The sequence below is a fragment of the Polypterus senegalus genome, chromosome 10, assembly GCF_016835505.1.
Source record: "Polypterus senegalus isolate Bchr_013 chromosome 10, ASM1683550v1, whole genome shotgun sequence".
NCBI classification, from domain to species: Eukaryota; Metazoa; Chordata; class Cladistia; order Polypteriformes; family Polypteridae; genus Polypterus; species Polypterus senegalus.
Genome location: NC_053163.1, coordinates 176,545,569 through 176,559,892, shown reverse-complemented (window position 1 = coordinate 176,559,892; position 14,324 = coordinate 176,545,569). Strand labels below are relative to the sequence as shown.

General features: G+C 40.7%; 1 protein-coding gene across 7 annotated transcripts in view; it reads right to left on the bottom strand.

The window, feature by feature from the left end:
- The window catches only part of lrrc7 (leucine rich repeat containing 7), a 495,776-nt gene that overhangs the window by 95,620 nt on the left and 385,832 nt on the right, over positions 1-14,324 (bottom strand). For 5 of the 7 annotated variants that reach the window (XM_039767825.1, XM_039767819.1, XM_039767821.1 and 2 more), the window contains exon 12: positions 10,888-10,905. The exons of the other annotated variants lie outside the window; for them this stretch is intronic. In XM_039767825.1, the coding sequence (XP_039623759.1) occupies positions 10,888-10,905 (18 nt within the window). The remainder of the gene's footprint in view (positions 1-10,887; positions 10,906-14,324) is intronic. 7 annotated transcript variants of the gene reach the window in all.

Sequence of the window (14,324 nt, the reverse complement as noted above, 5' to 3'; positions counted from 1 at the left end):
ATCCAGCGTCAAAGCAATGGTACTGTTCTTGTGTGATTACTCATTATTTTCATGACGCGGCTTTATAAATACACTGAAATTAACCGCATATTGTTTATTAGTGTAATGCATCTGATTGTAATTAACTTGTAACAATATAATGGTCAAGGGAACAGCCATAGTATTCCAAATACCATAACTGCTTTAGCGTTGTTACTCTCACTGCACCTTCTTCTTCTTCTTCTTCTTTCAGCTCCTCCCGTTAGGAGTTGCCACAGCGGATCATCTTTTTCCATATTACTCTCACTGCACCACTCGGAGTATTTATATCACTGTATCTGAGTGTAAATCACAGCAGCAGCTGATCGGAAAGAGAATTATCGGTATACAGTTTCATGGACACGCTGTCTCAGCCACTGCAAAACGTTTTAAAGCCTTTCCTGTACAGACCTCGCAGTTCAGAAACAGTTTAATCCCAAGAACTTTAAATGCATTCAATCAATTTCTCCTTGTAGAACTGTTGGTACTTATAAGTACAATCACCTCACTGTAAACTTGCACTATAGTTATAATATCGCACAACCTGAGCCACTTTATAAAGCGCGTATTTACATATGATGACGATATCATTTTTAAGGTGAAATGCAGCAAAATATGTTTGTTAAATTATACAGATAAAACTTTAACTTCATTTAAATAATCTATATTCTTCACTGGGAGTGTCTTTAAGGATAGAATAATTAAACATGTACTACGAAGATATTTCAATGTTCTTTAAACATTTTGAAGAATCGGCGCTAAGCTTACAGATGGCTTAACGTCTATTACAGAGCTGATTGTATGGCGATCGGTTACTTGGGGAAAGAAAAGCAAGGACTGCAGTGATGGCTACGCCAATATATATTGAATATAAAACAGAAAGAGAAAATAACAACACAGCAAAAAACGCAGCGACAAATTTTTGGCAAAAGTTAAGTGCTTCTCATGAGCACAAGGCGGCTATGCAGTGTCAGCAACGGACGTGGCCATCCACCGTGCATGACATTGACGGGCGAAGGAGCCACCGATTCTTCCTCTGCCCAGTGCCACCACAAGCCTAGAGCCGCCCTGAGTACTGCTGCAATAAATTATTTCATCGAAGTGAAACACATGTTTAATAACGTGCTTTAACTCCTATCATCATAAAAATGACATCACGTATACATCTCAGTATTTTAGTTATTCAGAGAGCTGTAATATCACGAATGTCATGGATTCTGTGTCCAGTTGGAGGAAGAGAGCCGGATTAAGAAGCAGATAGTGATTCACAACACATAGATCACATACGAGTAGAAGATCAAATACAAAACAAAGCATTTAACGTTCTACTTTAATTGCGATGTGATTTGAGAAACTGGTTAATTAAACGATTTTAAGATGAAGTTTATGATGTTCTACTTTAATGACAAAATAAACTACGTGATTAAAGTGGAAATGTCGAGATTGAAGTTGACATTTCGTGCTTTTCCCCACTGTGTGCCTTTTTTTTTCTCTGTACCCTAATAAGCTTTCATATGACACTCAGACAGTGGGCTTTTCACGGCGACTTTGATATGTGACTTCTTTTTTATTTCCGGCACTGTGCGATTTTGTGAACGTGAGCTTTCAAGTTTCTCCAACACGCTAAGTCACTCGATCGACTTCCTTTTGTTGATTATACCACGGCTTATTTGAACAAATAGTATGTTTTTCATTTGCCTCCACTTGGTATTCGCTGAAATTCTTATATTTTCCCCGTGCTTTTCCCATTGTCTTTTCACAGAAGGCTGCGCTTAAGGGCGATTTATATTGATTTGCATATTCAAATAGGCGTAATTCTGGGAGGATTTGGGGCGTTACATAATGCGCGTGCACGAGCGTTAGTTTTCACGCTGATCGGGATTTATGTAGCGGAAGAACGTGGAAGTTGGAGTACGCACAGATTCCTGCATCTGGATTTTTCTGTGCGTAAGCACATTTCGGCTTTTGTGCTTACGCCATGTTATAGTGCGAGTTCTACGCACGGCGTTATACATGAGGCCCCTGGTCTTTACAGAGAAAATGTGAATTGAAATAAAGTATAAAATAATATACAATATTTTGAAGCTGGATTTTAAACCACTTTGTTTTATTTTTGCCTACTTACTGTGGGCAGTCAACAAAAATCTCTATACAGTATGCTAAAATAATAACAATTAACCATTTTCTATTAAATTTACAATAATGAAGCACAAACTTACATACTTTAGCTGTCTGATTTTATTATATTTTGGGAATGCTTTAAGCTTTTCAAGTGATAGATTTCAGGTAACCAGCCGAGGTCTTTAAAATCTGCCAAGCTGAACAGGAGTGAAGTGCATTCTGGGAAAGCTGAAGGGCAAGGAGGGACCTTCAAATATTTTGTAGATCAAGTCTGTTTTGTAGCTTTTTATTGTCATAGGAAAATCGACATTCAGCTTGTGTTTTGAGAAACTCTATATGTTTTCTTATTTGGAAAAGTAGGCGGCAGAGTGTTTCTATAGTGGAAAAAATGAAAACTAAGCAAGTGAAAAGTATTTATATCATAATGTTAAATCTTGTTTTTTTTATTGTAATAATTATTGACTTATCAAAAAAAATTGTATTTATATTTTAACTTGGGTGACACGGTGGCACAGTGGGTTGCGCTGTTGCCTCGCAGTTAGGAGACCCGAGTTCATTTCCTGGGTCCACCCTGCGTGGAGTTTGCATGTTCTCCCCGTGTCTGCGTCCAATGACATGCAGGTTAGGTGCATTGGTGTTTCTAAATTGTCCCTAGTGTGTGCTTGGTGCGTGCCCTGTGGTGGCCTGGCACTCTGCCGGGCTTTGTTTCCTGCCTTGCACCCTGTGTTGGCTCGGATTGGCTCCAGCAGACCCCCATGACCCTGTAGTTAGGATATAGCGGGATGGATGGATGGATATTTTAGCTTACTTTAAGAAACCCTGCCAAGTAAAATTTGCTTACCCCATTGGCAGATATTTTTGCTAAATAAAAGCAATTCCCATTTCAAGTTTTTGTCATCTAGGTGTTGTATCTGCATTTTGTGCAGTGTACCTTTTATTAACAGTTTTTCCAAAAGGAGATTTTTTTTTAGTTCAGTGTTTAAAAGAAAACAATCTCTGTCTACAATGTTTTCACATCATTATTCACATCAGTATCTCCTGCCACACTAAAATGACTGAAAATGCATATAATGTGGTCATTCAGCTATGCTGGACATGCGCACATCGGTGGAAACTAGAAGAGGAAATGTCCTCCATGTTAGACTTTTATTTATAGCTTGTGTTTACACATGGAGTGCAGCAATGGCTAAAACAAAAAGCAAAAGGAAAAAAAAATCAAGCATTGTTTGTATGGACTGACGATGAGATGGAATTGTTATTGAGCGTAACATACAAATATCGGGTGAGCAGAGAGGTTAGGAATCCAATAAAGGAAGGGCCACAGAGAGTGATTTAAGTGTCCATTTTTTAAACCCTTAATTTTTACCAATCCTCACTTCAAGGCTGAGTGGCGGTTTTAGAGCGTTTGCAAAAATCTCCATTTTCTGGGGATAAGAATGCCAGGGTTTTGTGGATGAAAGGCAAAACTGGAGACTAATATCTGTATTTTTAAACATAAACATAGTAGTGTGGACGTAGTCTTAGTTTGCTTTCCCTTTTCTAGGCAAACTCATAAGATCTGAAAAGCGTAATTTCATCAGTTTGTGCCTTTTCAGGATGGAGTTACAAGTTTGTTAGAGCCGGCGTTTCTTGACAAAATGCCTCCTTGTGTTTTGTTTCAAAGACATTTTTTAGGGTGTTCTGATACCTCACTATTTTTTAAAATTTGTCTTCTGGCTTCTGCATTGGATTTAGCCACTTCTTTGTGATACGACTCCTGAGTGTTCCAGCCAAAGCCCAGATTTAAACCCCATAGAGCATACATGTAGAGACCTGAAGATGCTTCCCAGCCCATCTAACACAACTTGAGAGGATCTGCCAGGATGAAGGGGATAAACTGCAAAAATCCTGTTGTGCCAAACTTGTAGAGATTTAGCAAGAAGACTTGAAGCTGGAATTGCTACCAAGCGAGCTTCTACAAATTACTGAATTAAAAGTCTGAATACTTTTATGCGTGAGAGATTTTATTTTTTGATTTTTAATAAATTTGCAAATGTTTCTGGAAATATATTTTCACTTTGCTAATATAGATAGATAGATAGATAGATAGATAGATAGATAGATAGATAGATAGATAGATAGATAGATAGATACTTTATTAATCCCAAAGGGAAATTCACATACTCCAGCAGCAGCATACTGATAAAGAACAATATTAAATTAAAGAGTAATAACAATACAGGTATAACAGACAATAACTTTGTATAATGTTAACATTTACTCCCCCGGGTGGAACTGAAGAGTCTCATAGTGTGGGGTCTCCTCAGTCTGTCAGTGGAGCAGGACGGTGATAGCAGTCTGTCGCTGAAGCTGCTCCTCTGTCTGGAGATGATCCTGTTCAGTGGATGCAGTGGATTCTCCATAATTGACAGGAGCCTGCTCAGCGCCAGTCGCTCTGCCACAGATGTCAAACTGTCCAGCTCCGTGCCTACAATAGAGCCTGCCTTCCTTACCAGTTTGTCCAGACGTGAGACGTCCCTCTTCTTTATGCTGCCTCCCCAGCACACCACCGCGTAGAAGAGGGCGCTTGCCACAACTGTCTGGTAGAACATCTGCAGCATCTTATTGCAGATGTTGAAGGACGCCAGTCTTCTAAGGAAGTATAGTTGGCTCTGACCTTTCTTACACAGAGCATCAGTATTGGCAGTCCAGTCCAATTTATCATCCAACTGCACTCCCAGGTATTTATAGGTCTGCACCCTCTGCACACAGTCACGTCTGATGATCACGGTGTCCATGAGGGGTTTGGACCTCCTAAAATCCACCACCAGCTCCTTGGTTTTGCTGGTGTTCAGGTGTAGGTGGTTTGAGTCACACCATTTAACAAAGTCCTTGATTGGGTTCCTATACTCCTCCTCCTGCCCACTCCTGATGCAGCCCACAATAGCAGTGTCGTCAGCGAACTTTTGCACGTGGCAGGACTCCGGGTTGTATTGGAAGTCTGATGTATGTTGGCTGGACAGGACCGGAGAAAGTACAGTCCCCTGTGGCGCTCCTGTGTTGCTGACCACAATGTCAGACCTGCAGTTCCCGAGACGCACATACTGATGTCTGTCTATAAGATAGTCCACGATCCATGCCACCAGGTATGAATCTACTCCCATCTCAGTCATCTTGTACCTAAGGAGCAGAGGTTGGATGGTGTTGAAGGCGCTAGAGAAGTCCAGAAACATAATTCTTACAGCACCACTGCCTCTGTCCAAGTGGGAGAGGGATCGGTGTAGCATATAGATGATGGCATCCTCCACTCCAGTCTTCTACTGGTATGCGAACTGCAGAGGGTCGAGGGCGTGGCGGACCTGTGGCCTCAGGTGGTGAAGCAGCAGCTGCTCCATGGTCTTCTTCACATGTGACGTCAGGGCGACAGGCCGGAATTCATTCAGCTCACCAGGACGTGATACCTTTGGGACTGGGGTGATACAAGATGTTTTCCAAAGCCTCGGGACTCTCCCCTGTTCCAGGCTCAGGTTGAAGATGTGCTGTAGAGGACTCCCCAGCTGCAGCACACAGGCCTTCAGCAGTCGTGGCGATACACCATCTGGACCCACTGCTTTGCTGTCACAAATTCTCCTCAGCTCTCTACTCACCTGGGCTGCTGTAATTGTGGGTGGTGATGTTTCTACTATGCTGGTATCAGCAGAAGGATGGGTGGAGGGTGCAGTACTCCGAGGTGAGAGTGGGTTAGGGTGGTCAAACCTGTTAAAGAAGTTGTTCATCTGGTTTGCTCTCTCCATGTCTCTCTTGATGGTGGCACCCTGTTTCGAGCTGCAGCCAGTGATGATCATCCAATCCCACACTTCCTTCATGCTGTTATTCTGCAACTTCTGCTCCAACTTTCTCCTGTACTGCTCCTTATGGGTTATTGAGTGTAGCTTGAAGGGCAAATTGCCACATTTATTCATTTACACCTAAATCAACAACACAATTAAGTGTGCAGTTAGTAGAGAGGCCTGAAAACTATCGTAATCCACGGTAAGTTCAAAGTTCTTCAGGTCCTTAAAAGTATTTGGATTTTTTTTCCCCACAAAGATCTTTCCTTTATCAGATAAAGTTCAGAAGTCCTTGTAATTGCACCACCATCTTTTATAGTAATGAAATCATGTGTTGTAATATTGTGATGGTGTAGGCTAGCTCTACACTACTGGTTCCTTACTGGAGACATCCTATTCAGATGTCTTCCAACAGGTACAGATGCACTTCAGTTCCGGCTTGTGTCTCCGCCGCCCATCCCATGACGTTCCACAGGGTGCTGCTGTGCCTCCATCCCTTTAGACTGCCTCTGCCATTCCCTGGCCTTGCAGTTGAATCACTCTAAAATGCTACAGTTGCTCAGCAGGGGCGACCATCCACCCCATAAGCAGCCTGAAGCGCCATCCACATGCTCTTCTCTCGGGGCTCTTTCTCACTCCTGCCCTTCTCTCCATCCTTTAGCTTCCATGCCGCTTTTTGTTTCTTTTTTGTTCCGTTCCTTTCCCTCCTCTGCCGTGCATGCTGTTTTTTATTTGATCTCTCTAATTGGGTACAGGTGTGACAAGCCACTCCAGCCGAGGCACAATTGAGGTGACTGACCTATCCGCCCGTCTCTACATGTGTATGTGGCACAATCAGCCAAACACCCAACTTAACCCAATAAGTAAAATGAACCTGCACAAACCTGATTCCAAACCTGCACACTACCTGGAACCTGATTATTTATTTTAATATGTGCCCTGGTGACCACCTATGACAAACATCTGTATGATATGACCAGCAAAGAACATCATCACGTCAATAAACGACATGCCAGCAGCCACTAAAAACTGAAAAATTACAACAACGTTTATTCACTATCACATCACAAAAATGTGGACAGTTAAAATCATGATTAATTTGGCATACATTAAACACTTAACTGGCATTTTTCATGTTCACATCTGTGAACCAAATGATTTCTTTATACTTTACCTTATTTTCTCTCAGCCTGATTTGCCCTTCCAAGAACGGCTTCTGTTTAACGTTTTCCTCACGCTTCTTCGTTTTGTGCGCAAACAAAGCTCTCTTCCTACATAATGTTTGATTTGATGCAGTATTCCCTAAAAAAAGGTGATGGCCTTCCTAGTGATTTATGGTAAATCCTAAAGGAAGAGTATAATCCCCATACATTTTTGCTCTGTACAACTGTATATTTATACATCAGCAGCAAAAGCAGGTCAGGCAACTCATTCTGCAATATGATGGAGTCAGCTGTGGCCACCTGTACTTTGGCTATAGGAGCAGATGGATGCAGAGATGGTTTCGAGCTCCATCTCTTGTAGAATGTGCAGAAAGATTGCAAGAAAACAGGACTGTTATTAGCGGTTTGAAGTTTGCATGCAGCTACACTGAGAAAATCAGAATCTATTATCAACACGATAACATGCAAAGCAAGGATAGTTTTTGTGTAAAACATACAGATGAGACTGAACATAATGTAAAATAAATAAACAACTCAAATGTCAAGGGTAAAACACAATGGCGAGATTTTCGAAATTTTTAGTTCACATCAATATATGGTACACCTCCAAAGAAATTGCACTGGAACAGCTCCTGATGCTTTTACTCTGTTTTCTGCATCCATTTTTCCAATAGATGGTCACAATAAGCAACAACAGATGCAAGGCACGAATGAAATCTGGATGAGAAACGAAGTCTATAAAAGATTAAACTTGCGCAAATACCCTCGCTCTTTCATAAACAATTGCCAATTTACCTAATTTGAGTAACTTGGGGATGCTGGAAGTAAAACCTACATAGACACAATGTGCACCAGCATGCTGCCCAGGTTTTTATTACGTAAGTTATTTAACAAAGCATTAGGGTGAATCCAGTATAACCTCTAGATGGGGTTCTGGTCGATATTTTAAGATTATGTTACACTTCTTTTGTTATATTAAATTTGCAGGTACTAAATAACATGCACGACTTATTAAGTGAAAGGGCACTTAATAAGAATAAATTATATTGAATCAAGTTAAATATTCACATACAAGCCTGCACACATTCACATCAGGAAATTTAGAGTCAGCTGTCAGGAGGATGCTTTTGGAATTTAGAAGAAAGTCAAAACACCTACAGAGGGGGAAATAAGTATTCAACATGTCAATGTTTTTCTTAGTAAACATATTTCCAATGCACATGAACTTTGGACCAGACATTGGTATTAACTCAATAAAATGGAATAATACAGGAAAAAAGTACTAAACATGGTAAGAAGAAGCACTAAAGCAGCCAATTGCACTAATGAGTTCTCCTACCCGTGCTAATAAGAATCTGTTGGGTTGGCACATTTTGGTAAGTCAGAACTTCCAGTCTTCGAAAAATGGTTATGCACCACTGAATGCAAGTTAGCAAATTATTTGTTATCAAGCTGTCATTCAAAATACATATCATGATGGCTACAAGCAAAGACCACTAACAAGACCTTTTGTCACACAGTCGTTCATGTGATTGGGAGGTAGCTTAAGGGCTCTGGTGATGGTAATTATTGAACCAGGGGTTGGCACTGTTTGCCAACACCTTCTCTCTTTCTGCCTCTGCAGAACAGGACATTCACAGCCATGCCACTGCTGACAACACTTCCGTTGTCTGACCTTCTCGACCCGCCCCTTCCTGCATGGATTACAAATGACCAGAAGGTCGGCCATGTTTGAATTAGTTCTGCATTGGACTCTCATCTGAAAAGTCATCATTGCTATCTTTTTTGGTTTATTTTCATTATGCTGAGGTGCTCCAAACCTTTTTCGTGTCTACTTTTTGTCCATACAATCTTCAAGATTATTAAGCAGCATAGCAATGGCACTGGTTACTGACAAAGTTCTCAATTCCTAAATGTTATCATAAGCACCATTGGGACTATTATCTGCAAGTGGAAGGAATAACACTTCGCCATCAACTGGTCACAAATAGGAGCTCCTTGCAAATCGGACGTTTAGTTAGAAGGTAGCCCATGAGCCAAGGACAAATCAAAAACAGCTCCATACAGACCTGGAAGCAGCAGAGGAAAAACTAAGCAGCACACTCCACTGCCAGATTCTCATTGTGTGATCATCCTGAAACCTCCATTACTGAAGAAAAGTACATTGAATCTCATTTGAAGTTTGCTGGAAAAAAACATTTGGAGAAGCCTGTGGCTTACTGGCAGAATGTAGTGTGGTCAGACAAGACAAAATTGTTCCTTTTTCCTCCACAATTCGATGCACCATGCTTTGAGAAGAAATGGCTCTGCATGTGATGGTAAATATACCATACCTACAGTGAAGTTTGGTGGTGGAAGCATCATGGTATGGGACTGTTTCTCTTCTTATGTTTCCAGTGGATTCTCATTTATTAAAGGGAAGATGAATGAAACCACATACCAGAAAAATCTTGACAAGAATCTGTTGACATCCACCAAGATGATGAGAATGAAAAACAGGTGGAGACTGAGGCAGGACAATGTTCCATAAACATACTGAAAAAGGGACTTTCAATTGGTTCCAGAAGAAGAAAATAAAGGTGTTGGAATGTGCAGTCAGTCACCAAACTTAAACCAACAGAACATTTGTAGAAGAACCTGAAGGTCAACATTTACCAGTGTAAATCTTCAACATCTAATGCATGTCTGTGTAGAAGAGTGGTTCTTAAACTTTTTTTTTCTCATGACCCAATTTTGCCTACTGTGTATCTTCATGACTCAAATTGTTGTAGAGCAGCAGTCGATCATTGTACAGTTCCACTGAACTGAAAATTGTCCTTCCCTGTAGAGAGTCCTCCTTGGAAAATCGGCAACAAACAAAGTTTGGGGGATTTGTTACAGCCATACAGACAGTGACACATCAAAAGACTTTATGCCACCCATTTCTGACCGTTTCTCATTCACTTTAATTGACATTCACCACTCAGTGCGACCAAATTATAAATCGCTCGCAACAGAAACACTGGTATAGGGGGAAGAAGGGGGTGGTTGAGAACACGAGCTGATTATAGCACTTTGCCGCACCCACCACACGACAAACCACCCAGATTGGAAGAACGGGTGACACTTCAGCTGTTTTTTTTTTTTTACAGTGCCTGGAGTGCCAATCCTGCTGCCGACCCTCAAGTTTTCCCTGCTTGCAGGGCACTGGTGTAGGGGAATGGGCCAAAATCCCACCTGAACATTTTGATAGACTTGTTTCTTCATACTTGAGGATCTCATTGCAAACAAAGGCTTATCCACTAAGTACTACATACGTTTCAGTTACTGTGTTCAAGACATTTTATTGCTCATAAGTTTTTTATTAGATTAGAGAGTTTCAATTTTTTTGGCTGTGTTCTTTCATTGAGTTAATACCAACGTTCATGTGTATGGCTGCATTAGAAATATTTTTTACTGAGAAAAATCTTCATGTGTTGAATGTTAATTTCCCCCACTGTATATGGGCACAGAGAGAGTGTACTAGCTTCACACAGACAGTGACTCGATGAGGTGGTCCCTGAAGCTGTAACACCTTTCAGCCCACAGTTTAAATTAATAAGGTAATTTTCATTACATTGAATGTAAAATTTACCAAAAATATAGTCTGCATAGTCGACACAGTTGCAGTATTGTCTGTATACCTCCATCATGAAGGCTACCCTTGATAAGATCGCGCATTCTTCAAGTAAAAGCTTGATTAGGAGGGGTACTGAGCATGCGAGCATACAAAATGAGTTGATCTCAAGTCTACTCACCCTAGCTTGACATGTCCACTATGTGCCCCAATGAAGATGCATGTTCAACAAACACAAGAAACCCGGCCAATGACTAACTTAAAAAGAGATGTACAGTGAAAAAATACCAAGCAAGTAGAAGAACACAATGTCATAAAGCAATGTAAAATTGGGTTTGATGGCTCACGGTGCTGAGCAAAGTAAAATAAATAAGTAACAATCATATTTAAATCAAGTGACAAAACAGAACAACCCAAAGTCCTGCATTTCCAAAACTGTTTTCAAGTTGCTTTACTGAAGGAGAATTCATCCTGACTAACACATTTTTGGTTTTTTATTTCATAGAACACACCACCCTTTTTATTTATGCATTATTGGCCACTTACTTTTACCAAAGAGTCTAAGATTATGGATCAAGACCATCCTGAAACAGCAATGATGTGCTTAGTCATTAGGATATGAGGAGATTTTGAAGACTGGTATAGGGTTATTACCTCATCCTGCTTTTTCGGAGTAGCTGTTACATCCATCCATTCACATCCATCTGTTTAGTTTTTTCCTAAACTGCACGACAATCCACAGGCACTCAGTCACTCACTCACATATCAGGCCAGATATTATACACCCAATTGCCTCTTGTCATTTATCTTTATTAACGTTGTGATTATCATATCCAAACACGCATCACTGCTGCCATGTTCTTGAGTTCAAAGGCTTGTTTCATGTCTTTCTTACTAATTTGTGTGCCATTTATTTTTATTAACGTTTGGTTGATTATGTGCTTTATTCTTTGTTTTTCATCTTTTCTGGAAGCTGTCTGTGTTCCAATATTTTGTGGTTGATTCCCCAAGAGGCGGGGTCACCTGCTAGTCTCCACCCTATAGATCTAGAGGGTCTCCCACAGTTCCTGGCTGTTCATTCAAATGCACTTGGGAGTTCTGTTGAGTTTTTGTGTTGCCAATGTCCTTTTTGATACTTCTGGATTTTTGACCTTCTGTGTTTTGGATTTGTGTTTTTCTGCATTGGAAATCCTTAATGCGTTTTGTGCTTCAGTGTTTGATAGAGCATTTTTTTTGGAACTAAAACCTTTAATTTTTCTGAAGTTCACCCTTGTTACTAGTTGGGTTTGGTGGTTTTCCTCTCTAGTGGTCATCTTTAAAAGTGCTTTTTGGAACTCCTAAATCATGACAGTTTCTAATTGTGTAAACCATCTATTTTATTAATGCTTTCTTATCATTACAGTGTTGTATCCCAGGAACACAGAGGCAAGATGAAGTATGTGAACACTTTGGAACTAAACATAATGCCTCTTGTTGTCACCTACACTCACGTCTTGAACCACTTCGAAAAATTATAAAAGAACTTCAGCCAATGCTAAACAATGACCAAACGCTGAAAATGTATTTCCTGAACCTCCCCTCCTGGCATACAGACAACCGCCAAACCTGCAGCAACTAATTGTCTGAAGCTCCCTAAGTGAACCAACAGAAAATGGCACATCTCCCTGCCTACAGAAAAGATGTAAAACGTGTCTTCACATTTATAATACAGACCATACAGTTATACCACACTGCCGACTAGAACATCACATAAAGGGATCATTTTCCTGCAGATCATCTAATGTGGTCTACCTAATTCTCTGCATGAAATGTCCTGACACTGCACTCTATGTGGGAGAAACTGGACAAACACTCCGCCAGAGAATGAATTTACACAGGTTCCACATTAAACGTGGCAACACAGATGTTCCTGTAGCTGCCCACTTCAACAGCCATGGACTCTGTGAGATGGACTTTAAAGTCACAGGGCTTATGGGCAACTTCAAAACACAGCAAGAGAGAATAGAATGGAAAGTCAAACCCATGCTAAAATTGAATACATTACAGCATGATTTGAACAGAGACAGAGTTTCATGGCCAGGTACAGGGTGACACAGAAAAATGGGAACTTTTGAAATGTTGAGATGTTGCCATCTTTTGTTGCACCTGCATTAAACAGTTTTCCACAACTTCACAAAACCTGGTTTCAACAGGATGGTGCGACATCGCACACTGCATGGCAATCAATGCCAGCTGTGCAAGTATTGTTTGGTAACTGTGTCATCTCAAGATTCGGTGACATTCCCTGGCCCTCAAGATCACCGGATTTGTCCGTTTGTGATTTTTTCTTGTGGGGCTGCCTTAAGAGTCGGGTCTACACGACTCGGCCAAGGACACTGAATGAATTGAAACAAAGAATTCGAGACAAAATTCGTGGTATCCCAGCTGAGATGTTGCAGCGGTCAATGGGGAACCTTAACAGCAGATTGGAAGAATGCATACGTACAGGAGGACGCCATCTACAGGACATTTTCAGACATTGATAATTTGGATTACTGTCTCTTAAAAGGTCAGTTGTGGTGGTTCAATTGCTGTCAATAATTTTTTTTGTTGGATTTCTTCTATTTGTATTGGGTTTTTCAAAAGTTCCCGTTTTTCTGTGTCACCCTGTATAAGGATGGTTTGCATCACTGACCCAGACAACCTGACTACAGACCCACATCGTATGGAAATACTCATCAGAAACTTCCAAAGACTTTGTTGGACAGTTATCTTATCCAAAGATCTTGACCATACATTGTTCTCCTCTCTTGTTAAATGAATCTTAGCCTGAAGAGTTCTATTAATTTTTTACATTTAAGATGTCTCACTTAAAGATTTACCAATGTTGTTTCTTGTCCTAGTGTCTATATAAACACAGGGAACTCCAGTTTCTGTATTCCATCTCGCCTGAAGAAGAGGCCTGAGTTGCCTCGAAGGTTTTCATATTGTAATCTTTTTAGTTAGCCAGTAAAAGGTGTCATTTTGCTTGACTTCCCACTACATTCATAATGGCTAACACGGTACAACACCCTAGTACTATAATCATTCTTAAAATTGTTCCGATCTTCGTCTAAATTACAATAATGAACAAACACAATCTGTTTAAATTAATATTTAAATCTTGAGTACCGCTGGTTTGACTTTGTGTCAAACGAGCAGTTGCTCATGGAGTCCCAAATGAAGCACATTCATTCATTGTGAGGAAGTGTCGGTTGCAGCACTATGATGCCATTCCCCGAGGGTGATCCAGCTCACAGGATCTTATTGTTGAGGACCTGAATGACTGGATCAGGCCAAGGGGACGCCTACATAACACCTGGCTGCTGAAGATAGATGGTCATTTCCAGAGGGTGAGACTGGACTGCGTGTCTGTCCTGGGGGGTTGCCAACCAGGGTCCCAAACTGCTTAATTTATGTGGTGGGTGCAGCAAAGCGTTGTACCAGTGCATGCTCCCCAACCTGACCTGACCTGACCACTACAAACGGTGTGGGGTAAGTAACATAAAAATATATATATTTTTGGATGGAATATTACTTTGAAAAGGGACCCACATACTGAATTACGGTGATGGAAATTAGGGGGAATTGAATTTAAGA